This window comes from Maniola jurtina, chromosome 27 (assembly GCF_905333055.1).
Source record: "Maniola jurtina chromosome 27, ilManJurt1.1, whole genome shotgun sequence".
Lineage (NCBI taxonomy): Eukaryota > Metazoa > Arthropoda > Insecta > Lepidoptera > Nymphalidae > Maniola > Maniola jurtina.
In genome coordinates this window covers 33,735-48,844 of record NC_060055.1, presented here as the reverse complement: position 1 = coordinate 48,844, position 15,110 = coordinate 33,735, and the positions used below count along the sequence as shown (strand labels likewise).

At 39.2% G+C, this 15,110-nt stretch overlaps 1 protein-coding gene across 1 annotated transcript in view; it reads left to right on the top strand.

The window, feature by feature from the left end:
- The window catches only part of LOC123879185, a 33,767-nt gene that overhangs the window by 4,894 nt on the left and 13,763 nt on the right, over positions 1-15,110 (top strand). Inside the window, exon 2 of the mRNA XM_045926784.1 lies at positions 11,965-12,030. Coding sequence (XP_045782740.1) covers positions 11,965-12,030 — 66 coding nt within the window. The remainder of the gene's footprint in view (positions 1-11,964; positions 12,031-15,110) is intronic.

Genomic DNA, 15,110 nt, shown 5'->3' with positions numbered 1-15,110 from the left:
CCTTGTAAGCAAAAGTTCCGTGTTGATATTTTTAGGGTTCTCTACCTCAAAGGGAAAAAATGGCCAAGTGCGAGTCAGACTCGCGCACCAAGGGTTCCGTGCTCGGGTATTTTTTCCGACATTTTGCCCGATAAATCAAAAACTATTATGCATAAAAATAAATAAAAATCTGTTATAGAATGTACAGGTAAAGCCCTTTCATATGATACCCTACTTGGTATAGTTATCATACTTTGAAAATAGAAACACATTTAATTTTTTTTTATGATGTTCATGGTTTTCGGGGTTTTCCTTTACTTGTGCTATACATAGACCTACCTACCTGACTTTCTAGGTCAAGGGGAAGTACCCTATAGGTTTCTTGACAGACACGACACACAACAAAGTGATTCTGTAGGGTCTTTCCTTTTGAGGTACGGGACCCTAAAAAACAATAAAGTGTAAATTGGCGGTGAATTCAATGAAACCTCAAGATAAGGTGAGTCAAACGCATCTTGTCAGACGGTGACCTCATCGGCCAGCGGCGTCGGGGCAGGCACTAGGCAGTGGGTTCACTTCCCGCCGCGGCCTCCCGACAACGTCAAGAGCGCAGCTTCACGCTTACACGCACATCCTGTACTCTGCACCTAATTGAGAACATCTTTATAACATGAGGTCATACGATGTACAAGAGACATTGAAAAAAAAAAAAGAAAAATTCATTGTTTTCAAACCTTTGCCCAAAAATAATTATACAATCTTGTTTTTTCTATATCCTTCCCATGTTTTCCTTTACATAGGTAAATAAGTACTACATTTGTATAATTATTGTGTACAGTCAAAGGCAGTAAGTCATTTAGCACCTTAGTGATCATATTCGCGTTCGAGTGTGGCTACTCAGTTTAACGCGTTGATTATCGCGATAATTATGGCGTTGTTGGGCGTTGATTTTACCTTGTTGATTGGGTTTACCTTAATGTGGCCGCAACATCGGACTCAGAAAGGTTTAGCTCGTAGACCACCAGGGTAGCCAATTATACCGAATGGTAGGCTTCACATATCGCATGGAGAACTCTTAGGCATACTGGTGAAACCAGATGATATTTTTCCTTAGATAAAACTTACCGTAGATAAAACTAGGTATTTAATTGCTTAAAATGCACATAGCTTCGAAAAGTTACAGCTGCGGCCAGAGATCGAACCCCAAACTGCCAAACCCCCACTCTAGGGGTTAGTTTTAACCAATTAATTAGTCGCGCCGCTTAAAGATATTTTTATTTATTTATTGAGAATTCCTTATTGCACAATGCACACACAAACATATAGTACATATACAGAACACACAGAAGAAACTATACATGAGGGTGCAAAGGCGGCTTTATTGCTAAAGCAATCTCTCACAAGCAACCTTTGGTGAAAGAATAAAATGACCAGAGTTATGAGCTTATGATATTTAGTACAATTTTCAGAATCCAATTTCAATCCTATGCATATTTGATGTGATTTGGTAGTGAGTTCGTGGTTTCAAGGTCGCATGATCCATTAAACCAAACATCTAATGCTTTGCCTATTCCACTTGTATGTAAAATAGGCTATTAAGGAATTGGAGCAAAAGTATTACATAAATGGTTGATGGTTGAACCTCAAGTCAACATAATGTGTATTTTATATTTCCATTTTGTGCTCAGTAAGCGCTGCCTACCAGAATATCCAGATTCAATCAATGAATCAGCCTGTTTGCGTCCACTGCTGGACATAGGCCTTCCCAAGAGCGCGCCGCCGCACACGATCCTCCGCCTTCCTCATCCACCCGCTCCCCGCTATCTTCTTGCGGTCGTCAGTCCAGCGCGTCGGAGGTCGCCCCACACTGCGCTTGCTGATACGCGGTCTCCACTCCAGAACACGTCTGCCCCATCGGCCGTCGGTTCTGCGGCAGACGTGGCCCACTGCCACTTCAGCTGGCTATTTTCTTGAGCTATGTGGGTCACTCTTGTTCTCCTACGGATTTTGTCCCTCAGAGAGATCCCCAACATAGCTCGCTGAGCGAATTTAAACTCGTGGTAATACTACAAAGTCACTACCAAATATCCAGAATAGTGACTTAAAATTCCAAAGCGTGAAGATTTCCTACTTATGTTTTTTTTAAATTCATATACAAGTTAGCCCTTGACTGCAATCTCACCTGGTGGTAAGTGATGATGCAGTCCAAGATTGAAGCGCGCTAACCTGGAAGGGGTATGGCAGGTTTCCCATTCCCCTTTGGTTTCCTACACGGCATCGTACTGGAACGCTAAATCGCTTGACGGCGCGGCTTGGCCGGTATAATGGTAACTAGCCACGGCCGCAGCCTCCCACCAGCCAAAATTTTACTTATAATAAAGCTGATATAGCTATAGCAGTGTTGTCTATGGATGAAATAGGTATTCAATAGGCAATATTGGCGCATCGCCAAATTGTATGCATACTTGTGATAGTGTTGATAACAATGTGTTGACGACAGCGCGGCGGAGTGCCGGCAAGTGGGCTTGTTCTGAACTTGCTAATGGATTGTTCAGAACGTGTAACCCTAGGTGACTTCGTAGCCTACATACCTAGGTTTAGAATGGAAACTTTCCTTATTGCGAAACTGAAAAGAAAGCATTACTAAGAAAGCAGCTTTTTTAAATTGAATAGATTCAAACCTGCTGGCAAGTGTAATTAAAGGGACTCCAACTTTTGCCCGCTACAAACATAAGATGAAACAAAGCTGGCGGTAGCTTTTAATTGCTTTAATTGCTTAAGACGCACATAACTTCGAAAAGTTAAAAATGTGTGTGTCCAGAAGCGAACCTCGGACCTTCCTACTAGCAGTCTGTTACTGCTGAAGAAGTTATCTAAATCAAGGAAAATGTAATCCATACTTTCAAACTTTATTTAATTTTTATATTATAAATGCGAAAGTGTATTCGTCTGTCTGTCTGTCTGCTACGTTTTCAGGCTCAACCGCGGAACCGATTTTTACAGCGAATTTGGTATAGCGTTACCTTATATCCTTGGGAAGTAAATAGGCTACTTTTGATCCCGGAAAATCATAGAGTTCCCACGGGATTCTTAAAGGCTCATCCGTTTAATTAATTAATATGTTTTATAATTCAACATTATATTTATAAGTCAATATCCGGGCGTCGTAAGCTACGTCAGTAGCTTACGACGCCCCGGAATTTGACTTCGGCAACTTTTTACCCCGGAAAAGCAAGGAGTTCCCACGGGATTTTTGAAACCTAAATCGACGCGGATGAAGTCGCGGGAATCATCTAGTGCATAATATACGTACATAAAATTGCATGTAATACCAAATTCGACCTCTAAACTGAACCTATTTATTTCTGCGACTAAACTATTGTACTGCATTGTGAGTCACTAAGTTAACATGTGTTCACTAACTGAACACTGCAGTTTGTATGTTTGTCCAGCGATCGAAAGGAAAAATGACTGACTGACTGATACACCGAGATAAAGAGATAGCTTGCATCTTGGAGATGCGCATAGGCTACTTTTTATTCCGGAAAGTCAAAGAGTTCACACGGGGTTTTTAAAAACTGAATGTTTAGTAACCTACTTATAATATTAATATGGATACGAATGAAGTAGTATGAATATTTTAACCCCCGACCCAAAAAGAGAGGTGTTATAAGTTTGACCTGTGTATCTGTCTGTGGCATCGTAGCTCCTAAACTATACGTAATGAACTGATTTTAATTTTGTTTTTTTTTTTGTTTTTTTAATTTACACTTGTGATACTAATGTCGTAATGCATTGTGTCTCACAGGCTCCACAGTAGGTGGCATAGAAACCAGACACTCGAAGTTAACACTACACTCAGTGATTATAGCTATCTATCGCATGTGAGTGCGTCCACACTCGAGATGGATCCGATTGCTCACATAATCACTTGTCACATGAAAGCGGCTGATGTGTTGTGATTTATGTACATCTACATCTCTAATCTCTGTTATGTGATACTAGCTGATGCCCTCGACTTTGTTCCCGTAGATGTAGGTATGTTTAAAAATCCCGTAGGCACTCTTTAATTTTCCGGGATAAAACGTTGCCTATGCACTTATGTAGTAGGGTGTAATCTATCTCCATTCCTTTCAGTTAAATCCGTCCAGTAGTTTTGTCGTGAAGAGTAACTAACATACATACGCATACAGACATACACACAAACTTTCACTTTTATATCATTAGTGTGATTAAATCAATGTCTTTACTTTGCTGGTGCAGCTAAATAATTGAAACCGGTCAAGTGCGAGACGGTCTCGCACGCGAAGAGTTCCGTACCATGATATAAGAAAAGACACATTAGAATTTTTTTAAATTCCATGGTGGCCATTTTGGAATTTTTAACCCCCGACCCAAAAAGAAGGGTGTTATAAGTTTGACGTGTTTATATGTGTATCTGTGTATCTGTCTGTGGCATCGTAGCTCCTAAACTAATGAACCAATTTTAATTTTGTTTTCTTTTTAAAGGTGGCTTGATTGAGAGTGTTCTTACCTCTTAGCTATAACATCTTTTGAAATTCTATAACATCGTGTACATCTTTTTTGTACTTACAATCTTGCAATAAATGAAAATGAAAATCCAAGAAAATCGTTTCAGCCATTTGAAAGTTATCAGCTCTTTTCTAGTTACTGTCACCTTCACTTGTCGGGGGTGTTACAAATTTTTAATTTTACACTTGTTATTATTTGTTGTTCTAGCGGCAACAAATAAAAAAAAAATTCATTTGATGAATTTCTTTAAAAAAGAAATTCATCAACTTTTTTCGTAACATTCTTCTTTCATCTTTATTTTTTTAATACTGTTCGTATATATATAAGATTTAATTTCTATGCATATTTGTCATTTAAATACTTAATCTCATGTAGTAACCACTTTATATTGTAAATATTATTGTAAATTTTTATTAAGCCTTCATGTTAAAAATTCTGTGTATATCTTGTGTAATGTATATTTTATTTAGGTATAGTATAGCTGTGTACACCTATTAGGGGTTGTCACTTAGATTAGGATCTTTTGTTTTTATGTTTGGACCATTTTTAGTTACAACCTGTTGTGTGTACCTTTGAATAAATAAATAAATAAATAAAACAGAAATACACATTCTATGAAATTTTCAACTTGACCTGTTACAGTTTTTTTTTTAAGTTTATGTGATACAGCCCGCTGACGGATAGAGCGGAGGCGTCCCGTCGGCATCCTTCGCGTTCGGACTCCAAGAATATCAGGAAAACATCTGAATATATGTAACTCCCAAGTGTAGACAATACTAGTTAACCTACATACCTTAAGTTTGAAATCATAGTTAACAATGGTATAAAATATAATATTATGCTTTCAATAATAAAAAATACTTTAGTTAGGGCATTGGGTCGCGGCCATGTCCACCGATTTTCCCTTTAGGTATATTATATAGATACATATATACAATAGTGGGGGCAAACAGACACAATGGCTTTTGCTGACTAACCACTACATTAACTAAATGCGTTCATTCTCATGTAAAAGCTACCGTTCAAACATTCATTTGACATTCAGTGCGGCTTACTACAAACTACAAACAACAAGATAGAAATATAAAACTTTGTTTTTAATTGAGTTATAAAACTTAATAAACCAAGGAAATGTAATATGCAGATCTCATAAATCTAGCCTCAAATTCTTTCTTTAACGAAACTATAGAACTCGACAGATTGACATGGCAATCGGGGTATGTGACGGAGCGTCCCCACCATGCTTGCCATGTCGACCTGTCGCGAACTATCCATACTTTTAATATTATAAATGCGAAAGTTTGCCTGTCTGCTAGTTATTCACGGCCCAACAGTTTTAACCGATTTTGATGAAATTTGGTATAGAGGTATTAATTATATAGAGGGGATGCAAGATCCCGAAAACTGACACAGACAACTTTTTATCCTGGGAAATCAAAGAGTTTCTACGGGATTTTTAAAAATCCTAAATCGACGCGGATGAAGTGGCGGGCATCATCTCGAGTATAATAATAGGTAATTACTAATTACCTACTTAATATTTTTAGTTAAATGAGTACAAATATTTTTATTTCTTTCGAGTTCGTAGTGACTAGTGACGTTACAGAAGCTTCACTTAAACACCTCATTGATGAACGAAACTACCTACTGGTTCTCATTGATTGTAAAAGGTCGACTACCTGTAATGGAAGTAGTAGAGACTAGAGACGGACCATTTCACAGGGAGCATGTGAAAAATCACGTGAAAATTGTTTATATATGTAACACTTGCTACCTTACTTAAAGTAGCCTGTAAAAATATTGTATTGAGTTTCACTAGTAAAGATTGTTATTACCTAATATTGAGACTTATGGATATTCTAAATCAAAACTGGTAAGCGCTGTGGTCTTATTAGTGGGAAGTCCCGGGTTCGATTCCCGGCTGGGGTTTAGAATTTTACAATTTCTGGTCTGGTCTGGTGGCAGGCTTCGGCCGTGGTTAATTATCACCCTACCGGCAAAGCCGTGCCGCCAAGCGATCGTGTTCCGGTACGATGCTGTGTAGAAACCAAAGGGGTATGGGTTTAATAAAAACTGCCATACCCTTTTAGGTTAGCCCACTTCCACCTTAAACTGCATCATCACTTACCACCAGGTGAGATTGCAGGCAAGGGCTAACTTGTATCTGAGTAAAGTAAAACGCACCTACCATTGGCAGACATGTTACATATGAAAAGGCTTTTCACGTGATTTTTCACATGCTACTTGTGAAACGGTCCGTCTCTAGCAACAGGCACCACGTCAGCCTAATAGGCAGGCGCCGCGTCAGCTCGAGGGTGCGGCGCGAGGGTGTCACCGCACGCGACGTGGCTGCACGGTGCCGGCGCGCCCTGGCACCGATGTACACACCCCTGTGTTGCCAGGGATCGATACCTCGACAACTATCCACTTATATACTGTCGAGAAGCTTTAAACACGCACACTACGTACCTAGTACTAAAACGTAGTAGCTTTCAGGTGAAAGAACACGTCGTAATTTTGAAAAAAAAAAAAGTAAATTGTAAAAAAAATCCTGAAAGGCCGACAATGCATTGGCGGTTCCTCTCGTGCCGCGAGTGTTCATGGGCGGCGGTAACCACTTAACATCAGGTGACCCGCCTGCTCGTTTGCTCGCTATTCAAGATAATGGCGCGATACGTGCAGCCATTTTCTGACGCGTGACAACAATGCTTTTCACGCTTCATACGAAGTTTGTTACTCCATGCTCTACCTCACTAGCAAAACTGTTGGTTAGCTAACTAACCGAAATGTCAGATAGCTTTTAATCGCGTGCCTAGCGCGAGCTATTAATACGAGCAGCGAGTAATAGTTGGCAGTGATTTACGATTCGAGGTTCATTGCTCCTCGAAACCGAGAGTGGAAGCCAAATACCGACGACTCCTGTCTCCCTAGCACGAGGCAGCACTGCAGGCAAACTAATACTTCTCGTCAGTTCCTACACTAAGGTTAGGTTTCTTCGCACTCGGTGGTTACGTTACGATACTTACGAAGCATTAACTGGTGAATAAATAGATAAATAAATTTTTGTTTCGACCAACAATGATGTCTCGTGAAACGACTCTTACGACGCGAATCATTAATGATAAGTTTTTTTTAATTCAAATACAAGTTGGCCTTTGACTGCAATCTTACCTGGTGGTAAGTGATGATGCAGTCTGAGATGAAAGCGAGCTAACCTGGAAGGGATATTGCAGTTTTCATTAAACCCATACCCATTTCTTTTGGTTTCTACACGGAATTGTACCGGAATGTTAAATCGCTTGGCGGCACGGCTTTGCCGGTAGGCAATTCATTTTTTTCCGGTAATTTATGGCCTAGTTTCACTCCATTTCGAGTACACTTTATTGTGGGACACACTGTAGAATCTTGTTTGTAACTTGTAACTGTCAATACAGAACGTTAAAAGTGAGAGTAGGAAAAAATAAAGTTTTCGTTAACTTATTATAGAGTCGTACTAGAGCTCTCCGTGTGCCACTTTCAGGCGCCAACACGTCTCGCGCTTGGCATTTGGCATCGCGTAAATATCAATAATAGTGGTGATAACCTAGTGGTTAACACGTCCGCCTCCTGTTCGGGACATCAGGGGTTCGATCCCGGGTGCTAACTTGTGCTAAATTTTGATTGTCAACGTTGAAGGAAAACATCGTGAGAAACCTGCATGTCTGAGAGTTCTCCATAATGCTCTCAAAGGTGCGTGAAGTCTGCCAATCCGCAGTTGGCAAGCTGGTGGACTATGGCCAAACCCTTTTCACTCTGCGAGGAGACCCGCCCTGAGTCGTGAGTCGACGATGGGGTGATCATGATAATGATAACCCTCGATGTGCCCTCGATTTAACGAATTGTTAGATATTACTTTTGTTGGTGAAGGCTTTTATCGTGTCATCACATCCGTCGTTGGAAACTTCGGTGGGGTGTTTAGTTTTGTGTCCATCATACTTCAATTACTATCCGCTTTGCATCAGTTACTATATCTATATAGTATGAAGTAAGAAAGAAATAACGATCGCAATTACCTCTGATTGGTTGACGCTCAATCACTATTGGCTATAATGCATTGTTGCAACAAGAATACCATTAATTCAGCCAATCACAACTATTTGCGATCGCAATAAAGATTGATGCAGGTTTTTCGGAATCGAGCTGATGGTCTGCAAGCGAGCGCGGGCTGACATTTGCGACACTATAAATATACGCTACAATGCAGTGGGAGTAAATATAATATGTGCCACGACTCACGCCACTGAAATAGTATTTAGAAAAGTATTAACATACCTAACTACTAGCCTAGCGATTGTAGTCCTTCCCTGGGTCCTAAGGATCAAACCTACCGAAGGAAATATCTTGTTCAACTATGCGATATAGGCATTTTGTGACGTAGCCACAAAATGGTTTTCGGTTTTTTTCCTTCACTTGTGCTATAAGACCTACCTACCACATGATTCTAGGTCAACGGACGGACAGACAACGAAGTGATCCTGTAAGGGTTCCTTTTTCCTTTTTGAAGAATGGAATCCTAAAAAAAATTATTACACAATTTTTAGTGGCCCTAGTGTACCTACTAAAATATGCTATACCTACTTTAAAAACCTACTGTTTACTAAGCTGTTAAACTGATCGCAAGCAATTTACTCTTATCCATTGAGAGGAGTTCTGTTCTCCATCTCCGAAGATATTTATCAGATCTTCACCAAAATATGAGACCACCTGCAAAAGTATACCCTTTCAAACAAAATTTTTTTTTCCAAATCGGTCCAGGCGTCTTTGAGTAATCGGGGAACATACATACATAAAAAATTAAAAAAGATTCCGACGAATTGAGAACCTCCTCCTTTTTGAAGTCGATTAAAAATGAATAAAGTCACAACACACACCATCGACCACCACACTCGTGTGAGGATCCCCATAGACCTCGCCATTGAAAAATTGCAATGTGCCAAACTTGGACATCGGAGATTAAGATGCAGCTCACGCACGCGCTATAGGTACATACCTCAGTGCGGATTATCACTCGCGTATCGAACTCATGCGCCGTGCTGAGCCTTTATATGGAAGACTAACTCGTGTATCGGCTAGTACTTGCTGTCATTTGCACATAATACTTGTTTATTGACGCAAGTGCTTGTACCTACATATTTTCATCGGGCTCTTTGTATGGTATTTTATTTATATGGATTATATTGGCGCTATAAGGTTGACATCTATAGAGCGCACTTTGACTTGGCTTAGACTTAAGTTTCAGTTAAAACGAGATATAGACTACAGGCCCATGTTGAAAAATGGATGGGTCATATGAACCACCAGGTGACGTATACAGGACGATATAAGAGCATAAAATAATAAGATTCAGCACTATGCCGTCACTTGTAAGCTGTCCAACAGAGTGCTGGTGAGAATTCAAAAGTGCAGGTAGAGTGAGTACATTTTGGTCATATATTTTTGTACGGCATTTTTACCATCGATAGATCCATGAAAAATAATAAGAAAGCGCGCAGTGCCGTAAAAAAATGGTTCGCCACAAAGTCAGTAAATTGTTTGATTTTCTGACCTTTTCCGGGGTAAATTTCGGCACTAGTTTCATACTGTTTCAATACAGCCTCTAATCCATTATTCCGCAACGCCGTACAAAAATCATGCGACAAGGGGAAAAAATTGAGGGTAGCAACCCCCTCTCTTTCCGTGGTCCGGGGAGTGATTTGAAAAAGTACGGCTTTGATTCCAAAACATTATCTAGCATTCAAAAGTACTATTAAAAATAATGCCGTCAAAAAATTAGTGTTCATTTGAATGTGTATCAATAATTATCTTAATTTCATGGTATACTTGATTTTTAAAGCTGTAAAATCATTTGACTCTGTACGGCAACTTTTTTTTTAACATGATAGTGTAAAATACTATTGTTGTATAGTATTGCCGTTCAAAAAAAACTGTTCTAAAAAAAATTATAGAGAAATACAAAAACTGAAATTTTTCAAATTATTGCAAAAGTTTAAATATTCATAGATTAATAAAATATAGCAATTTTCTACGCTTTTCCCTTGTTTTAAATAGTATTAAGATAAATAAATTAGGAAAAAAATATGCCGTACATTTTAATGCAGACCATATCTTTTAGGCTGATGAAAATGACGCTACCATTTTAAGGGTGTAGTACTTTATGGCCATCTGATACTGTACGGCATTAACATATTTTTGAAGAGAACAATTGATAATATGATAAAATCACTATGCCGTCTAACTGAAGTGAACGGGTGTGTATATAATATCCACATCCCCTACAAACCTTTGGACCAACGAAAATGTACGGCATGTAAAAAAATATTATCTAAGCATAAAACACTTTCTTGGTTGGTTTTACTTACTTGTTTCCTTATTTAGTTTATTAGGCAGGTATTCTATTAACACGTTATACCAAGGAGGGTATATTCACATATTATTTATTGCTTTTGTACCTGTAATAACGTGTTGATAAGATAAACTGTACATAATCTAGAAACTTATCAAGTAATTAAATTAATCAAGCGAGTGTATCTATTATTATCTCTGTAGTTTCCACCATTTAGGTACATGGTTATATCATCATCATAATCATCATCAGCCTGTGGACGTCCACTGTTGGACATAGGCCTTCCCTAAAGAGCGCCCCCACACCCGGTCCTCAGCCTTCCTCGTCCAGCCGCTTCCCACCAACCGCTTTATATCGTCGGTCCATCGTGTTGGAGGGCGTTATTGTTATATGAAAATTGAAGTGTCGCGTGTGACATAACTCACGCGTGCACGGCATGCAAATGTAACATTTGCGTGCGCGTGCGTCGCTGCTGTTGTAACGTGGCTGTGACCTTGATCTTATAGCGGAATTTATTCATTTTATTTACTGTTGCATTTTAACTCTACTGTCAAAAAAACCGACCAAGTGCGAGTCGAACTCGCGCACCGAGGGTTCCTTGTAGCAAAGTCATATTTTTCCGACATTTTGCTCGATAAATCAAAAATTATTATCTGAAAATTATTATAGAATTTGTTTTAGAATGTACAGGTAAAGCCCTTTCATATGATACCCCACTTGGTATAGTTATCTTGCTTTGAAAATTCAAAACAATAATTTGTTCCTGACCACATTTGAATTTTTTTGTTATGTAACCACAAATTCGCGGTTTTCGGATTTTTTCCGTTATGTGTACTGTAAGACCTACCTGGCAAATTTCATGATTCTAGGTCATCTGGAAGTACCCTATAAGTTTCTTGACATCCAATAGGGGTTCTGGTTTTTCTTTTTATGATTTCGTACGAAACCCTAAAAGGGAGGGTTTCGGGGTTCATGATGTTTGTTTGTTTATTCCGCCATAACCTGTAAATGCCTGAACAGATTTGGCTGTGGGAGTGGCAGTGGTATATGATGTGTTTTGACGGTTGCAGGGGCGCGGAGCTGGGCGACGTCAGCCTGCTGCGCCGGATGCCCAACGTGGAGGTGCTCGCTCTCAGGTAACTATACTGATCATTCTAATAAGATGTTGCATCGAGTACCTTTTTTGTAGCTATGTCCCAGCGCCAACTGAGCGCGTCGAGGGGTGGATTATGTACTTTAGTGACATGAGTCAGAGTCCTCGGGTAGTTCCTCAAAGCCAAAGCCATTTATTCAAGTCTAGTTGATGCGCACGCGCCATTTTGTCCTCATGATTTTAGTTTTTATGAGGGCACAAGCCGGTTACTACATTATAAAATTGTACGCTCAAAACTAAATATTATTGATTTTTAATTGAAACATTGAAAAAATATTGATTTTAAAATTATGAGCCTCGAAAAATCCTATTTTAACACAAAAATGACAACTTTGTGCGTAAATAGATAAGAATAGGAGTATGAATTTTTTTTTCATTAGTTGAAATAACTTTACATTGCAGACATAGTTTTAGTATTTTTTTCTCAAAAACACTTTTCCCAAACTACTGTTCCTTTTCGCGCGCGTGATATCGGAGAAAATCATCGCGCCTCTCACACAAAACTTCGACTCCGCGCAGATGGTGGAGAGAAGAGCCAGCCGGCGCATCTTTATACCGGGGATCTCTTTCTCACACGATGTTAGGTGAAATAGCAAACAGATTACCCACGTGCGCCGACTATTTCAGTCGAACGCGTAGAACCCCTTAAAATCCCGCGAGGGCTTTTGGATTTTCTGGGATAAAAAGTAACCCATGCCACTCTCAAGGTCTTTAACTATATTCATGTGAAAAATTGCATCAATCCATTGCTTTGTTAGTAATGATGGGTAGTGATGGAATATAAAACTAAAAAGAAAACCAAGAAAGGTGTATTTAATATATTATATCTAATAAACAATAGTAAAAACAGTAAGAACAAACAGCGCGCTTAACCGTTTAGCGATGTCACTGCGCACGCGCAGCGAGTCAGAGAAATGGAGGTCGAAGACCTGGATAATGTACATATACCTGTCGTAAACTATTGTTAATTGATTACCTACCTAGATGATGCCCGCGACTTCGTCTGCGTGGATTTAGTTTTTTTTCAAATCCCGTTCGAACTCTTAGATTTTCCTTGATAACAAGCTATCTATGTCAATTTCCAGGGTGCAAGCTACCTCTGTAACCATTTAAATCGATTAAACGGATGGGCCTTTAAGAATCCCGTGGGAACTGTTTGATTTCCGGGATAAAAAGTAGCCTATGTATTTCCCCAGGATGTAAACTAACTGTGTACCTTTCATCAAAATCGGGTAAACTGTTGGCGCGTGAAAAGCTAGCAGACAGACAGAGAGACACTTTCGTATTTAAAATATTAAGTACCGGAAGGTATGGAATATTAGTATGGATTATATTAGTACTAGCTGACGCACGCGACTTCGTCTGACATAAAACAGAACACTATATTATAATCATCGTAGACAGCAATCCCGCGAGTAAATATTATGATCGAATCAGGCAGAGACGTGAAATGACATCTTAATACTTCCCTTCGTCTAGAGTGTAGACTGACGCGTCTAGCCCTGGGGAGCGCGACCTGTCTGCCTCCTGTATATATTTGTGTATCGACACTAGCTGACCCGCCCGGCTTCACTCACTATTTGTATTTTTTTTAAATACACATATTTTTTCGTTTTTAACTGAAAGCCCACATACCAATGTTTAGGGTTCCGCACCCTATCTGTATCTCACAAACTGAACTAGTTAGGAATATGAAATTTTGGGTTTTTATGTACCATATAATTAAAAAACAAACATATATAAAGTAAGCTGTAACCAAAACAAATGAACATTTTTTGCGTTTTTAGTTCACGCTTTATTCCGATGTTCTGGCTCGGAAAAGCAATATTTCATACACCCAAAACTTGATTTTCATAATTATGTACAGAACCCTAAAAGAGCGAGACCCGACTCGCACTTGGCCGGTTTTTATACTATGTTATTTAACTATAACTTGAAAAATTACGGACTTTCATACAGGTAGGTGGAAGTGAGTGTGAGTGGAGTGCGGCAATGTGCCTTGCCCCTAATACAAAGCGACATCAACTTTCATCCGCGCCACTCAGTGAAAGCTCAAATGCATGTATAATGTAATGTTGCTAATCATAGGCTTTGCGCTAACCGCTGACTCATCCCAGGTTCCAACTCCGAATTTCCCGAATGTGCCCACGTCTTAACAGGGCTCTCTCCGTAACTTACTCCATACAATCGTAGCCCCAATTTCCCGTCATGTGAATACTAAGCAACCAAAGTCCATGAAATTTTGTAGACATATTCTAGAAACTAATATCTGTGCCTGTGGTGTTTTAGATTTTTCTAAAAATATGTAGTTTTAAAATTACAGGGGCTCAATGATTTGTATGTGAATTTTTAAGACCGCGTAACTTTGAATACGAATATTTTAACAGAAATGAAATCTGGAAAACCACAGGCATATTAGTTCCCGGAACGTTTCTAAAAAATTCCATTGAGTATGATTGGTTACTATTCCATTGAGAGACGAACTACGTTTGTATGGAGCGAGTGACGGAGAGACCTCTCTTAACCACTAAGCTAATCACAACGCTTTATTTTGAACTAGCTGATGCCCGCGCCTTCGCTCGCGTGGGTGTAGGTTTTTAAAAATCCCGTAGACACTCTTTAATTTTCCGGGATAAAAGTAGCTTAATCCGCGGTATAATCTATCTCCATTCTTTCAGCCAAATCCGTCCAGTTGTTTTTGCGTTAAAGAGTAAAAAAACATACGCACAAACTTTCGCCTTTACAATATTATAGTGTGACTAGGTCACAACTCACAACCAATCAGAGCGTTGCGTTTGCCCAATTAGCGCACCTTATTAGCGTCGTTGCCCAATCAAACGTGACTGTTATGAAATTCCAAATTTAAAAATTGACGTGTTCTTATTTTATTAATTAATATCCAAAAAGATTTTTTTTAAACTGTAGTTTATTAAAAATGAAGTCGTAGTGTGGTAATTTTAAGGTGCATTTCACCTTTGTGTTCGCACGTTAGTAAACAGAAAGTGTTGTCTGTATAAGTAGCTAGGTACTTCTTATAATTGCCGAATTAGAGGTAATTAATGG